The sequence below is a fragment of the Aythya fuligula genome, chromosome 1, assembly GCF_009819795.1.
Source record: "Aythya fuligula isolate bAytFul2 chromosome 1, bAytFul2.pri, whole genome shotgun sequence".
NCBI classification, from domain to species: domain Eukaryota; kingdom Metazoa; phylum Chordata; class Aves; order Anseriformes; family Anatidae; genus Aythya; species Aythya fuligula.
Genome location: NC_045559.1, coordinates 89,729,948 through 89,747,832, shown reverse-complemented (window position 1 = coordinate 89,747,832; position 17,885 = coordinate 89,729,948). Strand labels below are relative to the sequence as shown.

At 39.4% G+C, this 17,885-nt stretch overlaps 2 protein-coding genes across 4 annotated transcripts in view; both read right to left on the bottom strand.

The window, feature by feature from the left end:
• Positions 1–2,361: 2,361 nt before the first annotated feature.
• NIT2 (nitrilase family member 2) lies at positions 2,362–11,680 on the bottom strand. Of its 2 annotated transcripts, none has more exons than XM_032182598.1 (10): positions 11,625–11,680; positions 10,018–10,136; positions 8,538–8,658; positions 8,331–8,419; positions 6,910–7,003; positions 5,872–5,946; positions 5,324–5,402; positions 4,592–4,690; positions 3,542–3,597; positions 2,362–3,171 (listed from the first exon to the last, which is right to left on the bottom strand). In XM_032182598.1, the coding sequence occupies exons 1-10, from the start codon at positions 11,650–11,652 to the stop codon at positions 3,083–3,085; spliced, it is 849 nt and encodes a 282-aa protein (XP_032038489.1). In that variant the 5' UTR covers positions 11,653–11,680; the 3' UTR covers positions 2,362–3,082. The 2 variants fall into 2 exon arrangements, with proteins under 2 accessions (XP_032038489.1, XP_032038496.1); XM_032182605.1 differs by lacking the exon at positions 11,625–11,680 and adding an exon at positions 10,857–11,213.
• Positions 11,681–15,300: 3,620 nt separating this feature from the next.
• The window catches only part of TBC1D23 (TBC1 domain family member 23), a 29,772-nt gene continuing 27,187 nt past the window's right edge, over positions 15,301–17,885 (bottom strand). For both annotated transcript variants that reach the window (XM_032191991.1, XM_032192001.1), the window contains 2 exons: positions 16,561–16,755; positions 15,301–15,596 (listed from right to left, as the gene is read on the bottom strand). In XM_032191991.1, coding sequence (XP_032047882.1) covers positions 15,515–15,596; positions 16,561–16,755 — 277 coding nt within the window. In that variant the 3' untranslated portion in view covers positions 15,301–15,514. The remainder of the gene's footprint in view (positions 15,597–16,560; positions 16,756–17,885) is intronic.

The following is a 17,885-nucleotide window of genomic DNA, read 5'->3' as shown; positions in this document are numbered from 1 at the left end:
TCTGCAGCAGTGTTTTCTATACTTATTTGTGATTACTCTGAATCTAGGAAAGAATTAATAATAACTGACTCCCTGTCATCTCTCACTTGAACCTTTAAGAAAAGAGGAGGAGACATGGAAGGAACGAGCCTTATCTCTGATTGCTTCCATCACCTGCAGAGGTATGATCTTGAGAGCTGAAGATTACAGGGGAAAGGAAAGCTGGGAATTTGAGTAGCTGACATCCTGTTATGTGAGTACATGGTTAGATTCTGCTCAGGCTTCCTTTTAGCGAAAGGGAATTTAGTTTTTTTTTTAATGGCTGATGTAGATGAGGTTCTGCTTTAGACCAGGTGTGCATATGAACCTTGAGAAAAGACTTACTTTGTTTTAATATGGGTTGAGAGCTGAAGTTGAAACAATTAGTGCTGCTATTAAAAAAAAATCTGGTGAAATCATGTAGGAAGCTTAGTACTGAAGACTTGGATAAACTTGTTGTATCCTAGAGACTGTGGGAAGCTGTTTCTATGCATAGTTGTCATGTATCTTAATTCTGATAATTTAAACTTCCTGCTGTTCATGTTCAGACATAGATAAGTTTGCCAAAATGGAGATTAGCAGTTGTGCCTTGGTTTACCAGGATCTAAGTGCAGATTGAAAGTGAAGAAGGGAACTAGCCTACACTAAAGAGTTGTGCTGTGATTTGTCCTGGAACTGAGAGTGAGCCAGTCAGCTTAAATACTGCTTTGAACAGGCTTCCCCACTACAGTGGTAATAACTCTCTTGCTGAATTTAGTTAAAACAGGCATTACTATGTTTTCTACCATTTCTTTAAAATCCATTGAAATCCTTGCAGGCTGAACTTCTGTAGCCACTACAGGGCTGCTTCTGGTTGGTTTTATATACTTAAAATATTGGTGCATATGTATAATGTGGATACTTAAAGTGCCTGTCTATACCACCATAGGATTGAGTACTGACTGCTTTAGCTCCTACCTAGCTGAGAACCAGTTGTGTACTTTTTTGTTTGTAACTCCCCCAGAATTCTCAGTCCGTTGGTATCACTTCTGAGGGAATCTTATCGAAGACTCCTAAAATAGCCTCCTAAGAAAAGGTGCTCAGAACTTGTCTCGACAGACTGAGTGGGACTGAACCCGTGTCACCTCTAAAGCTTAGTTCACCAAAGTAGTCCACTACCGATTCTCACCCATTCTCCATTTGGAAAGCCAGGGGAGGATGGTACATGCCCCATATTCCGTCTCATTGTTTCTGGCAGATTGCAGCTTACACTTCCAAAATCAAGTGGGTAGCCCTTGAGAATCCTGCATTTCTTTAATCCTCCAAAGATAAGTGTCTAGTTCCTGTTCTGCCGCATACTAAAATAGTATAGAGGTTGGGGGTGGTAGGGAAGACAGATGCAGTAGTTTAGAAAAAATATGGCTGTATAAGAGTTGCTGTGGTTTAGAAGTTAGATTGCCGTGATGGCCATCATCCATGCTGATTTTTGTGTATGTGGCAGGTACCGATTTAATGCAGGAGACCTAACTCAAATAGCAAATTGTGATTTTTTTATATTTATTTTTCAACAAATAAATCTTCATTTCACCTTGTGCTCTGTGGCGTGCTTTTTACGAGTTCCAGTACTGTATGTATACCAAAATGCTGTGAAAGCAGAGACACAAAATGCCTGCTGGAATAGGTAATGCCACTGAGTGGAATGATGAGGTCTTGCTTGTAGGGGTTAGACTCCTCCGGGTTTGGCTTAATTTAACCATTAATCTCCCCATAGGTGGCTGGGGCCTCTATAAACCACACACAGCTGATTCATCCCAGAGAACTCAGAGGAAATAAAAAAGGCAAGAGGATAGCTGGGGGAAGAAGAGGATGGCTGAATGTGAAGAAACAGGTACAGTGGTTTGGGGTGAAACTGGCTAGATGGAACAAAAGCCTCTCTCTAATGCCCTGCTTTTCTGTATTCTGAAGTCTCCTTTTGCCTCTAGTGCCTTTTTCCTGCTGGAGAACCAGAAGTACAGAGGTAGGTGCTGCTTTCTGACTCCCAAGAAGGGAAAAAATATCTTTTTACATTAGAAAAGGAAGCACCAAGGTGCTAGCCTTCTAAGAAAAAAGGTTATTTGTACAAAATTTTAGACTGGTTTTAAGTTTTTTAATCAGTTTGCTGATCAATTCAGCAAGAGCATGCCCTTGGTAGCAATAATGCATGTAGAAAGCAGGTGCTCTGTGAGACTTGGGGCAGAAAACTTAATTAGTGCAAGAAGTTTTCTAGCCCTTTTGACTGACTTCAGTTAGAAGACAGCCCGACTGTGAAACTAAAGCCAACTCGGACATTGTATTAAGGAAGCAGTAAATAGAGCACAGGTGTGGTGACATGTGAAATGCTTTAATAAAACATTAATCCACATCACTTCAGCAATAAACAGGAATTGTAATAAGAATTTAATATATATCTTCCAGACAGGATGCATGCACCAAAACGTTACAGTTCCTTGTACAGTACTAGTTCTGTTTGGCTGCTTCTTGCATTGTCCTTAAGTAGTACAGAGCAGAATTTGGCCTATTTTACTTAGCATGTTAAATTTTAAGCTTTCCTGGTTTGAAGTTGGGCAGCTAAGAAATTTGAGTTGTTTAGGCACATACAGTTAAGACAGACAGACATGGAGGAGTCATACATGTACTTCTAGATTATCTAGTAATCAGTGAAAAGTGCATAATACTAAAATTGACTTGAGATGATTTTCAGAGGGAACGTGGTTCCCACCTCTACATCCTATATATAAGCCCCAGAAAGTTAAAAGTGAAATAAGAAAGTAACTAAAACATTATGACGAATAAAGATTATTGTTAACTGCTACTGAGTTGAGGTGATTTCACCTCCAGCTTCATCCTAGCTGTTAAATACTATAAAATGAAGTATAAGGAGATACAGAAGTTGTATCTGAATCAATTTTAGAATTATACCAACAAGTTGTTTTGCTTTTAATTAACTATGACATTTAGCAGTAGCCTGTCAAGCAACCAGTAAGGGAATCCCGACGATGAAAGCAACAGTCATTGTGCCACTTGAACTTTTCCCCTTCACCTGGTGTCACTTTTTCATCTCTATGCCATAGAGATCACAGCGCTTCTGGCTTAAAATAGGGATTTGTTGACGGATTTCTGCAAGTTTCTTCAAATCTGGAGGGGGAAGAAAGAGCTATTAAAACAGCAGTTTTAACAGCAGGACTTGTCTCAGACAAAGTAGGAAAAGAGCAACTTTCATGGAGAATGAGTCCATAGGGCACAGCAACTGAGCAGCTGGGGAAGGAAGCCTCGGCTTTGCTCTCTCCTAAGGTAGGTAGCAGCTTCCTCATATGTAAGGAAAATTGAATATTCTAGTCCTGGTAGTGCTTGTTTTTGCTGCAGTCTAGCAAAGGTTGAGAAGGGTTGGGAACACTGCATCATCTGTAACTGCAGGAACAAGGCCATGGTCATTAAAAAAAGAAACGGTCTCTCCAGTCTTAGGCCCTGTCCAAGAAAGAAAACAGGAAACAAACTAAATGCTTACCTATATCTGTGTATATAACTGTTTCCTCAGCCCCAGCTTTGGCTATGACTTCACCCCTGCAAAATGAAGAACATTTGTTCACAGCATTAACACAGAGGTCTAAGGCATCAGTCCAGTTGCTGCTGTTTGTATAAGAGGGAGTTTCTACCCTTGATGTCTACAGCTGTAGACACAGGGATATCCTAAAAATAGCATCATAATTCTTAACTCTTGCATGATAGAAATAGCTTCCAGGTCTTATATGTAGCACATGTTTTATATGTGACATATACATACCTAACAGAGGAATATTCTTGATCTTTGGAAACTTAAGAGCAACTATGAGAACCAGCACACGTGAACGTGGAATATACCTCAAAGGGAAAGAAGTAACTTCACTGGGGACAACCATATATAGTTGGTTGTTTAGACTAACACTTTCTCCTCTCAGATCCAACCAGCTTTTAATAGGAGTATACTTACACTCTGCATGAGCTACTGAACATGCTTATCATGTCTTCCACTAGGTGCTCTGCCACTGCTTTCAACATAAGATGTTAAGAGCACATGACAGAAAGCTTTATTTACTTTGCAATTGTCTAGAAGAGCAGTGTTGGTGGAATGATTTATTTGGACGAAAAATAACTGCCAAAAGACTCGATGTTTTCCCAGTCACCTAGAGGCACAGAGGGGAAGTAATCGCTGCTAAGGCCAGAAAGTCTCATCTACTTGAAGGTATCCTTCTCATTCTTTCTTACCTCAAAGTGTTCTTTGAGGAAATTTAGTTTTGTATAAGCTGTTTAATATGGTTCAGTTCTGCTCAAGGAGTCACCCCAGTGCATAATATATAACGCAAGTTGAAAAGGTCAGCAGCTTTACTAGTGCTTAATACTACTACTAAAGTAACTTCTGTGCTTCCAACAAGAATGCATACTGTTAAACAATTTTAAAACTAGCTGGATGGAAAACAATAAAAAAATTATGATTTGTTGTAAGAGTAGGTGAATATGTGGGGCTGAAGTGAGACCGTCAAGTAAAACATTCAACTAAGGTGTTTTTTTCTGAACTCACCATGGATTTACTACAGTGCTGTGTCCCCAGGCAACATAGGATGCTTTTTCATCTCTAGCAGGAGATATAGTAGCTACGTAGACTTGATTATCGACAGCTCTGTATTCACAGAAAGATAGGGCAAGAAAATGAGTAGGTCTTCTTTTTAATACCACCAATTAACTAAGCAGAAGAGACTGAATTCACTCTGAAGAACAAACAGTACAGTCTCGTAAAGACTTCTCAAAATTGTAAATGACACAAAAGTTACAGAAAACAAGCCTAGAAAGAGAAGTCTCTACCCAACTGCCCCAGAGTTAGTAGACAGAGTGAATTACATGTTCATTCAGTGTGCAGTAAAGTTGATTGAAGCTGACCAAACGAATAAGTAATACTGCATAATCATGAGTCAAAGCATCTATTTCTGTCTGTAATTAAGGCAGTTCTGACATGGTTATTGCTGTCTACTGCCTGTTCTGTGCAGAAGTTTGTGAATGGTGCTCAGAGCCGTGGGGAAAAGGGCCATGTAAGAGCTTAACTGCAGAGGGGCTGGTAGGAGTGAAGGATAAGCAGCTCCTGCCTTTTCTCCTTAACAGCAAAATCATTTTGGTGACCCATGCAAGACCCAAAGAATGGCACAGTTCTGAAAGCAGAGCAGTCCTGCAGCAGAACTTCTGCTGTATGGCGTGATGTAGAATACAAGAACTATTTGGTTCCACATACTAAAATCCCCCTCAGTTACTTTGTTCTTACCGTCCCCTTTGTAGCAATTCCCAGTGAGCCGGTCCTGTTGTCAGATTAAAAGCCCCTGGATATATCAGCAGCTGGCAACCTTTGTTAAAAGAAAATTACAAACCATCATTAAAGGGAAGATGATTTACCCTAGAGTGACTCTACTTTGAAGCTCATGATATGCTTTTTTTTTTTTTCCTGACTTCTGTCCTTAATAGAAGGACAAGTAGAGCCCATTCATGTGTGACACAGATGACTATGCCAGCAAAGCCCTATGACACATCACCACGTATGGGGCCATATTACAGTGCCATTATGTATTACATCATTATAATATTATTATATCAGTGGATGTGTAGCAGGGAATTACTGTTACTTTACAAATGAGTATCTGTTCTGTTTATGAATAACAAAGTCCGGGCTACAAGGTACATTTTGTGTTAATAGGCAAAGATAAGAGTGCCTGATAACACTTAGAGAGTGCTCAGTACCATCACCCTGAAGCAGCCCCACAAAATTCAGGCCTTAGGGCTAAGTGTGTTCCACTTCATTAGGTGACTCAGCCTTACCGTTCTGTCCATAGATTTGAGCCAGCTCAGCAAATCTGATGTCATAGCAGATGCCCAGGCCCACTTTACAGTATGCTGTTCTCAAAACACAAGAGACAACAGTCATATTGCTGTCATGAGTACGCAAAAGCTATCACAAGACATCCTGCCAGCTGTTAGTTTACATGTCTCAGAGTAACAAGGGGAGCGATATTTAAATGTTTCTTTAAATGTGTATCTGCAGCAAACTCTGTCTGTTGGCGGGGGAGAACTCATTCTTCATGATGAGAGGATGACTGTAAGTAGTCTTATCTACCCTTTAAAAACAGCCATTTCCACAACATCACACTGTAGCAGTTTTTTTTGTAACATATTCCTCTCTGATTTAGATTCATATTTTTCAGTGATAAAGTTACTGTGCTTTGTGGACTAAAGAAATTACAGATACATATTTTCTTGCAGCATTCACATCACAAGGAGGAGAAAGTCACCATGGGAGTTGAGACTCTTAGGAGAGCTCAGTTAACAGGTCGTACTCATTTTTGAAAATGGGGTGGTGGTAGCTGTCTTTTTTTTTTTTTTTTTTAAATCTGTTTTGGTTGATTCAAGAATACTGGAATGGAATTTGCAGTCATTTGTCTCCATTATTATACCATCTTCATATGAAACAACTGACAGTGTAGCCATTTGCTACATGGATTGTTTTCCAAGACATGTTTTCTAAGCACTGTTTTAAAAACTGCTATTAAAAACACAGTAACTTCTCTTTTACAATTCAATAGGAGCACTGTTTGTTAAGAGAAGTGCCATGATGTATGCTTTATCCCTTTCTACTTCTCTGTCCTTTTTCAATCACATTGCCTTTTAAAAAAGTTTCTGAAATGACCTCCACACTTGGAACACACCTAAAATACATTTGCCATCATTGTCAAATGCCTAATTTAAACCCGACAATCTAAAAATCCATTGCTGGGGAGAAATGGTAGGGAAGAGAGCTCCAGAATGACTGTAGCATTACTGTGGCAGTGCTCCTAAGGAGAAGGCTTGTCTTATACTCACGGGTATCAAACATGGAGAAACTATTCCCTGGACTCAGTGTTTCAGACTCTTTGAACTGTATCTTCCCAGGAATATCAATGTCAAACAAATGAATCTGTAATTATAAGATTATTAAGAATTATTAATAATTTCTCTGCTTGATGCTTGAGACTTTTCCTACTAGTCAGATGTATACTAGTCACAATAATCTGGGCTATTCTTTCGTCAGGCTCCCAAATAAACATTGCTTAAGATGAAGAGATCTTCTAAAGACAATTTAAAGCAGTTTTGTTCTTTACAGAAATTTGCACATCTACAGTTATTTGGAGAAAAAATAAAGAAGATGAATACTAGGCATTTTAAACAACACATATAAGCCTTGACCTAAGTGATGCACGTATCAAATGTTTACATTGCTTACCCAAGAGAATGTCTAATCCTTCTCCCATACAGTAATAGAGAGTAAGAATAGCTAAAAATAGAACAATTAATCTGCAGTATGGCTGTACATCTTCTTCAAAAAAAAGGGTCCTTGTAAAATAACTATCTTGATTTAATGAGTAATTTTTCTAAAGAAAGGGTACATATATAATGTACTCTATGTATATAACATAACTTTGTCATGATCATAAGTGCAATATGGTAAAGCAAGTGGTATTTTCCTCTCTAAGCTTTGAGTTTTATTCCTGCAAAATTTCTCCAGGAAATACCTTCAACAAGTCACGAAGTTCACATGACTTCAAGATGCTTCTTAGCCCCTGTAGATGGTGTTTATTCCATCCCTTGCAATGCAGGTATCTGTTCCTGACTGGAGCTTTGTAAAAGTACAGCTGTTTCTGTATTACTGTTAGTTCATATATATGCAGTACAAGCCTGCACTTGTTCTGCAAACAACTACAGGGCTTATGGGCTGGTGTGGTATGACAGACAATGCAGTATTTCAGAAAGTGATCTAACAGTGTAGCTAAATGAACAATCGGTTAAAAGAAAAACAAAAAAAAAAGAATAACTGCACCCCAGATTTATTTTGCGCCATCTCATTTGTTCCAAGTAACCTTGCATTCTCTTTTTTGTTTTTCCTTGAAACAAGCAAGCTGTTGTTCACCTAAGGAACAAAGCCAGAGTAGCAGGAACTACATAGTTATGAAAACAGGTAGTTTCTCAAGGGACAAGCAACATGCAGGTGTAAGATGACAGTAAGCACCTACCTACCATGAACAGCAGACACAGCTTAACTGTGGAACTTGGACTTCAATTGTCTGCACTACTATACACATAGCACAAAAAGTACGTAAAGAGCAGTCTTTATGATAACTGAGAGACCAACTCCTTTGGGAACCTGAGGAAAAATCCTGATGGGGCAATACCATTTCTGGGTATCACTGCTGAACACTAGCCACATAGATGAGAAACCTTCTAATAACAATATTGTACCATCTTACCTTCCTATGCTTTGCCAACATAGCACCATCAGGCCCAAAGACAGTACATGTATTATACAGCTTTCCACCATCCTCTTCTGGAATGGATCCTTTAAAAGGGAGAGAACAAAGATTTACCCCCCTGTAGTATATGGAGTTTTGATTCAGTTGCACAAATAGACATTGCCCATTTTTTTTCCCCTCACTGAGAGGGTCACTAGGAACTACCTCCAACAAGATATATGCTGCACTCCTTGGCAACTTCTGAGAGCTTTTGTGTTGATTCTCCAGGAATCTTCTCTGCATATTCTTTAAAGTATTGGGTTCCGTATGGAGAATTAAAACATTCCTAGAATTAGAAAAAAATGAAGTTAAAATCTGTAAACTCTGCACTTGACCTTTCAAACCTACAAGTTTTTCTTTCATGCTTTCTCCCTAGGCCAGAAATGAAAAAAATATCTACACATGTCACACAAACTACTGTATGCCTATGCAAAGGTGTAGACTGTATGCTTGGTGTGTGTTAACTCTTTATGTTGTGTGACTTAAAAAAAAATATAATAATAAGGTGGAGGGAAGAGAATATTTCATCTCTTAGTATCAGTACAAAATTTACCTTCCCAAACTTGCTGAAAGACCTTGCACTTGCTTGAGAGGGTTTACTCTACAAGCACTAATTATCGTTAGCAAGCAGAATATCTCAACTAAATTGGCCTGGAAAACTCAGTTGTTTGTACACATGACAAAAAGTAGCTAATAATAGATAATTTCCATCTAGGAGACCTAGACAGAATAATCAAAGGTCATATTTGCAGCACAAGAGCTGTGTTAGCACAGAGAAGGGAAGGTTGCTTAATACTTCACCTAGGACAGCAGGAACAAAAACATTCTTTGTGTAAAACATTCAGACCAAAAGTTCATCCAGAAAAGACCTTTGCACTCCCAAGTCAGATGCTGCAAGGCACAGGCACATGTACCCCCCAGGAACAGAGGAAAAAGCTCACAGCTACAGTGGGAAGGTACCTTGTTGCCAGCATATCATGTTAAAAAAACAAAAATAAAAAATCAGCAAGATAATCCTGGCTGAGGTCTAAAAAGTAAATCAGAAGTGATGAGTAATTTTAAGCAGTGATCATGTTCCCGCACAAGGATACCATAAAAGGGCATCATGATGCTTTAATCATAATTCAGCCACAAATGATTTGCTGGAAATGTTTGACATCTATTTAGTTTCTCATTGACTGTTTGATCCTGAATAATTATGGCAAAGATGGATGCCTGCTTTCCTATCAACATTTCCTGCTTTGTATCAACATTCTGTAGCTGGAAATCACCTTTTCCTGCATTCTGGCACAGAAGGCTTCTGCAAAAATTCAAACCACAGTCCTACTTTAGTTAATTCAGAACAAACCAGTTAGAGCTGCTGGAATTGCCTGGGATTTAAACCAGCATGAACTCAAACATTCTTGTCCTACTAAAAAAAAAAAAAAAAAAAAACAACTTTTTTTTTTCCCCTCCTTCTTTTACACATTGTGGTAGATGGAACAAGGCACATCAACGCATTTTTTCCCCCCAGTTTTGGAGTCTCATACAGCATACAAGCACATCCAGAGAGAAACAGGAATATATAATGCATGGTTAACACTACAAAGAGGTTTCCCAGAGTTTGAGGTGTATGTATTTTAAGTAAATCATGATCTTTACTCACAGGTAGAGCCACGACTTTTGCTCCTTTAGCCGATGCTTCTCTTACCAGTCCACAGGCTCGTTGAATGTTATCTGATTTAACAGCAGATACATGAAGCTGAATAAGTGCCAGGCGGAAGTCTAATAGCAGAGAAAAAAAAAAAAAAAATTAGCCAGTGGAATTTCCCCAGGTAATCAAACCTTGAATTCATTAATGAGCATTTAACAAAATAAATCTACTTACATATTAACAATATATACACAAACAACTTCAACTCATTTTGCAGTTGGTATATGACTCTGGAAAAAGTCTCCTAACACAGGGAAAACATTCAAACGCAGGTTTGTTACCTGGGAACCATACATGGCCATCCCCTGGTTCGGGTCAAGGACCAGGGAGTTGACATGCTGGTCTCAGGCTAGCTCCTGCTTAGCCTAGGCAGTACCCAGTTCACGTTCTCATGTAGGAAAGCGGGACCACACGTTATCCAGTCCTACTTCTTTCCCGATTTGCTATGTGCTTTGTGAGTGTATCTTTTCATTGCGCCCATCACCCTATGAGTGCTGAATTTCCTAAAATGCCACTAGCAAACTAAAGGCTGCATAATCCCCAAAGCACACAAATACAGGAAGTTTGCTTTTATCATTCAAATCACACCTGGCCTGGGAAATGGATGTGAGAAACTATAAACCCATAAAGATAACATCTTTCCTGGTCACTTTACAATACAGTTTCTAGCCAAGAGACATCTGCAAGCGTCTACCATGCCTAAGCAGGATTTATATTTGCATGTTCTGAATTACGCACACGGGAGAGATCAAATCGTGTGCATTTGTTCCCCTTTGTGTATCTCCTCATACCTTGGGCTGTAGGAGAGCACATCCCGACTGGGCAGAGCTCTCTCCTTTTGAACCCAAATGCTCTGCCTTCCTCCACAGGGGTACCCCAGGCTGAAATCACCTTCCTTTTCAGGGAAGCTCCCCTGTTACCCAGAACCACAGGGCTCAGGGAAGCAGTGAGCGGCACTGCCACGGTGCTGGGGGAAATGGGAGCTGGTCCAAGGGCAGGCCAGGCTGGGACACGGATAGGCAGGCGGTATCTTCCTTTGTGCTTTGCTTCTCACCTCAGTAGACAAGCGGTTAATTTTTACACAGTACGCAAATGATTAACTTCTCACCCCGCCACTGCGCAGGTAAGAAACTGCTCTAGCGCTCAGCTTGTTGGGAAAGCCAGGCTGCGATGAGGCTGCCAACAGGCGCAAACACCATTTGCTTCGTGCGCCTCCCTCGCAGGACAGCCCTACCAGGGAGCGCCCTCAAATCGTGTCTTTTTCCACGGGGCGTTGTAACTCGGGGAAATGAAAGCGCAGAGGGTCAGTTCCTTCAAGATCCCTTTTGAAAAAAGCCAAAAGCCCATCTGGCAGCGCGCCCAGCTCCTCAAAATGATGTCTTAAAGCGCGGCGGGAGGGAGACACGAGGCTCCCCACCACCGAGAGACACACCGGGAAGCCGCTGCTCTGTCACCACCCTCGGGCCGGGCCCGCAGCCGGCTCCCGGGGCGGCCCTGACGGGGCCCTGAGGGGAGCAACGGCCGCGCCCCGCCCCGCCCCGCCCCGCGCCGCCACTCACGGGCCATGGCTCCGCGCGCCGGCTGCATCCCTGCGCCTCACGCCCCACGCTGCGCCTGCGCGCCGCGGGGCGCTGCTGGGAGATGTAGGCCAGCGCCCCCCGGCGGTGGGCGGGAACGGCTGAAGGCCTCGTGCCCGCCCCTCTGGCGTCCAGGGGCCGTGCTGGCGTACAGGGGGGTGTTGGCCTGAAACGTAGCACAAAATGCGTAACCCGCTGTGGTGCCCTCCACAGGTCGTGCTGAAGCCGCTTTCAGGAAACACAGGCGGAGAGATAAAGGGTGCGCAGCCCGCAACCGCCACAAAACGCCCCCCCCCCCGTACGTGCTGCGGTTACAAACGCAGCTCCGCCTGCCCCTGTCAAACAAACCCCTCATCCCCAAACTGACCGACCCAAACGATGGCAGAATTACCATCATTATTTTTTTTTTCTTCTTTTTTATTTCAGAACAGCAAACCTTGCCGGGTTCCGTGTGCAGAGAACAGCCGTTTCCTGAGTTCCCAAAGTAAGAATAAGAACAAGCAGTAAAGTGGTAACATCCTTTGAACCAGAAAGGCTCATACTATTTCCCATGGTAATGAGAGGTACAATGTGTTTTTCAGATTTCAAAACATTAGCAATATCTGAAAGCATTAAATGTACCCAAAAAGAACGTTAGCAGATTATCACCCCCTCCTTCCCCAAAAGGGGAAACTCTTCAGCCACTGAGTGCCCCCATATTGAAAAATGTTATTTGACAGCATCAAAAGTTTTGAAACTGCAACTGAAATGTTCAGTCACAGCTACAAACACTGCTAATACTCATGTGTGAGGCCTAACAGGAACTAAACTGAAAGAGCAGCAATTAATCTTTACTTACATATGGAGAGGACAATGTAACTAAAATTGTATCTCCCCAGTCTGAGTATACTTCTGGTGGATAATATAAGTTCTGCACAAATTTGCACACAGATCAGAATCTAAAATAACTTGTGAGACAATTAAAACAAAACAAAAACAATCAAAAAAATCAGTGAACATAGAAGCACTGGCCCTGCCTATGAAAAGCAAAGGTGTAAGTTTCAAATGGTCAAGAAAGCTTACTCTGAGAAGTGTTCCTTTCCTGCAACAGACCTCATTTTTAGTCACCAAAGAGAGGTTAAATGAAAGTTAAAAATCGAGCAACATAGCAGCTGTCATTTTATCTTCAAACAACACATTCAACAGTGTAGTCAGCAGCACATACAAAATAAGAGCCTCTAAACCTCTGGCAAGTAATTAAAAAAAATCCCCAAAGATGAAAGAGACTAGAAGTTGCACACTGATTATTCTGATTATTTTTTTTTTCCCCAAAGCTGTCACTCTAGTACTATAATTAGAATTTCTGCTTAGCAATTCAGGTTTTGTAACTAGCACCCTAACTACAGATGCAACAAATACACCAAGAGACAAAAGTAGTCTCTAAGCTGTGGGTAGACATACATGTAAAATGCCATTATGATTGTTCAGTTTGGATGTAATGCAAGAAGTCTGTTGGTAACTTGCAGTTATAACTTGTAATTTAAAAATTACAAATAATTAACCTCTTATTGGCATAAGTTATACATTTCTACACAGAAGAGATTTTAAAACTGACTTATTGTAGCTTTAGTTACTGTAGATCTAAAAGGTCTGTATTTGTTGACCTCAGAGAAGCATACATGTACACATTACTCATTCTTCATATTCAATACCAGATACACATAATAATTTAACAACTGAATGTACTTTTCAAAAGTAATTAGATTCTTCAAGATACCACTTTAGGTACTTCAGCTACACATCTTAATTTCTCCCCTTATTTTGTTTGCAATTTTTTGCTCTCACTAGCACTCTCTCATGACCTACCAAAATGTGTTGTATCATTTTGTCAACATTTTCATTTGTCAACATAATAGTAAAATATGATGCCGAGATGCCTGGAATTCATGCAGAAACCTTCTCTATAATTTGACCATTTATTACCTCATTTTGACCTTTCTGTGAATGCTGACCATGGTTCACCCAAAAGAATCCTATAAAATTAGCCAAAATTCCAATATACTTACATTAATGTGTCACTGACAGCAGCTCCTAATGACCCATAATCAACTTCTTTTACTCCAGATATCAAGTTCACTTCCATTTACGAAATGCCTTTAGGAAAAACTGTTAAATTGATTCACAGAATTCACACACTATACGATAAAAAAAATACTTTCTGTCAGAAGTTATGTTCAAATTGTACTGGTTTATTTACAACTGTAGTTTATAAACAGTAACACAAACATCTTTACATGAAAAAAATCTCATTGCTGAAATAGGCACAGAGTCAGAGACTCTTCAAGATAGTTTCAGAAGGGAGTAGGAAGAAAATGTAATACAACAGCTGCTGGGCAAATCTATAAATATGTGAGTGTTGGCCCAGGTGCAATTTCATGCAAATATCTTCAACAGTTCAAGTTCTATTGGTGTTTACTCAGATACTAAGAAAAAAAAAAAAAGGAATAAGTTCCAGAATTAAGGTGCCCTAGCTTGATTCCTAGTAAAATAACTTAAAATAACTGGCTTTTATAAAGGTCAGTTTATTTTTTCTCCTGATGATGTACCAATTCACTGGTTCTGACTCCAATACTCAGAAGACTTTACACAACAAATCTAACCCCTAGTGTCTTTATTTCACAATTTTTGGTAATTTTCATATCCGTCTACAAAGATGCTATGCCTTTGCCATAAGAACCTTCCTGTACTGGGCTTTGTAGCAAGAGAAACCCTCCTTAATTAACCATTTTGTCTCAAACAGAAGGCTGCAGATACACTATGACACAGTTGCCATCTCTCAAACATTTACTAGCTTTGAAGTTTTTAAAAGAATATAAACAGATGTATTCATGAACTGTTGCCTCCATTGGTTCAACATTTATCGCATGTATGCAGCACTAGAATCTCTTCACTTTATGTGTGTTAATTTTCTTGCCACACCTTCAGTCTTCAAACACACCTTCTATCAGCAGAAGCTCATTTCTGCATGAACTGAAGGCATATAAAAATCTAATTTACATGTTAGATATTTTGCTTCAGAGGAGGCACATAACTTTTTCAACTGTCATACTCTGCCATGAAGCACTTACTCCAATTTCAACATGTGCACTCATTCTCACAAGAGAAACAATCTTAACCTACGAAATGCAAAATTTAGCATAATTTAAATGAAGCACAACCCTATAGTAAAAGCTTATTGTTTACAGTTCATTTTGGTATTTAAAGATACCCTTATAATCAATTCCAATTATTTAACCTAGTAGTGGATAGGATTTTCAGAAAAGTTAACTTTCCAAATTATTGGCGTTTTGTCCCATTCACTTAACCGTTTTTAACTGGAAGAAAATTCCTAAGATTTTATCTGCTCTGCTTACAAGGCTAAGTTTTTCACAGTCCTTGATACTACCCAGTAGGCAAAAATCAAATTTATAGACTGTAGGCCATGAAGACATTTTACTTTCAAGTATCAGTCATTTAAAGCTGTTTCTGTTTTCAACTGCTTCTCCATATCAGGCAGTTCATTCCTTTAACATGCTTATATGAACCCAGCTGCATCCTCTCTTACAAAGATGCAGATCACTCAGATTAAGGGTGCATAAAAAAGAAACAAACTGACCTTTATAATATATACTTCCTTAAAAAAAAAAAAAGAAGAAAAAAGAAAAAAATTAAAATCCTGTTAAGAAATTGGTAATAATTTACCCTATCTTAAGCCTGCTACTCAGGCACTCCCACCAGCAAACAGAAAAAAATTCTTAAGTTAGTATTCAGTTGGAAAACAGCCAGCCCATGTCCACATACAGTATCTTTGTTGCTTCTTCTTTATAAACTGTTCTCTACAAAGTCTTTAGTTATTAACTCTCCAAGGCATCCAATACTTTCATGATCTGTTGTTTTATGGCTTTGGTAGCATCACCTGCATTTGGAATCAAATACCTTAAGTAGAAAAAAAAAAAAAAAAAAAAAACAGAAAAAGAAAAAAGGCATCATAAACTTGCTACAAAATTTTTGAGCATCAACTCAAATTTTTGCTTTGATTTTTTCCTCTGACACAGTCTAGGGGAAAAGAGGAGGGAAAAACTATTAAAATGAAATAACATTTACTTCCTATTTATGCTCTGACACATTTTCTGTTTGTGAACTTAGAATTGTTGAGGAGTATTTCACTGGCCTTCCTGGAAAGGAAAAATTCCTCATTAATTGACAATGGAACGGAACAGGCAGTTCAAGATCTCTACAGACAGCAATGTCCGATTTACGTATGGCAGTCCTAGGTTTTCATTTTCGTTTTTGTTTTTAATTCCTGTGGACACACCTAGATCATTTAGTTACCGTCCTCTGTTTTGTATTTACACCACTCAATAAAGTGGTGATGAAGTAATTCAACAAGAAGCAAAGTTTTCTGCAACACATTTAATTTACCTGTGTCTGACATAATACCAAACTCATTTTGTCCTAAGTAGCCAACAGGGAAACTATTCTCTCACTTAATTCTGAAAACAGAGCACTCACTGCGCACAGTTCTCACCAAGGAAAAGGATGGGAAAAATGACCTACTGAATGCCAGTGGCTTTGTTACAACAGTGACAAGAAACAAGAGGCTACGTGGATGAAAAAAAAAAAATAAGGATGAAAAGACATTACAAAAAAGAAAACACATGCACACATCTCATCCCCAACAACTGTCATTGGAGACCCTAGAGTCCTTTTCTGCTGGGTTTCATAACCCTCTTTACTCCGCTGGCAAATCTTCTTCCTAGTTCAGACCTAAATACCTGTTCCTAAATAAAAACTATTACTTTTGAACTCAATTCTGGGAATTACAGCGTACATCTGTCTTCCAGTTGACATCATTCTGTATACCATCACTACCAACATCAGTGCTACTGAAATGGCTTACCTTTCAACTGCCAAAATTTCTATGCCTGAAGTATTGCTATTTCCATATTTAAAGGTAATCAGTTCTGGATGTTTCTTCTTGGATGTGATTTTGACTACAGAGTTGAGTGCTTGTCGAGACTGTATGTAAGCCAGACCCTTCCGTGATGGAATCTCCCTCAAACAATACATATGGGTTGCCGTGACTAGGAGATGACTTGAAGGGAAAGAAAAACAGAAATTACATTTTCTATTTAACTAAGTAACAGCTATTTATAAAGCTAAATTCTACAAACAAATTACATGGAGAGAACTAGATAAAACAGTGTAATACTTATGTAGATTAGGAATGTCTACAAAATACTTCAGATTTTTCTGTAGTACTGAATCACAGACATAAACAAGTATGGCAGCCTCAACAGCATACAAAATCAGAGCAAGTAGTTAGTATCATCACCTCAGCACAAAAGCCACCAGTGATCAACGTCAACGATCATAACCACCAGTAACGTGCCAGGCCATGCAGTGCGGGCAAAACACCTTCAGTGTCTCTCTTCCATGCTTCAATCCCACCCCAACCCTATCCCTTCATCTACAGAGCTACTCTGTACAAACACTCTGTATGTGGAGCATCAGATTTAAGCTACCAGGATGTGCCAGCACTCCATGACTGATTGCCAGTCACCGAACAAGCACTAAATGAAGTTGTTCACTTGCCCACTCAGTTCAAGACCCACTTTGCTCTTCTTCTCAGAAGCAATGCACATGTGGGGAAACACACTATCGGAGTTCAAACTCACTTTGAGAAATTATATGATGACAGATCAGTGATCATACACCATATAATTTTATTTTTCCGTTAGATTTATTTTAATAAAATCTAATAACAGACCATGATGAAAAAGAAAGTTCATCCTAATTCTGTGTTATCCAGATTCAACAGGATTTGCACTCTTTGGTGTAGCTAAAATGCAGTAAGCAACATGTTCTGCTCTCGCAGGATTAACAAGGTCACTGAATCTCAGGGGCAAGATGAGCACGTACTACAAGTCAGAAAGGTAGATAGGAAAAACGTGAAGGAATAGGTACTCAGGTCTACCTGGTCTTGAAAAATAAGCCTACATTTACTGAGAATGTTTTTCTTCTTATCTTGTTTTACAAAGTAAACTTTCACACTATGTTTTGTACATAAGTAATACTCTGTAACACTGAAAATACAAGAACGCAAGTATAGTGGTAACATTTTGTTCTAAATTGCTTCACTATTATACTAGAAATGAAGTTGTATCACAAATAACTGTCCAAGAATATTTTTAAAAATGTATTGAGACAGACATTTTCATTAAG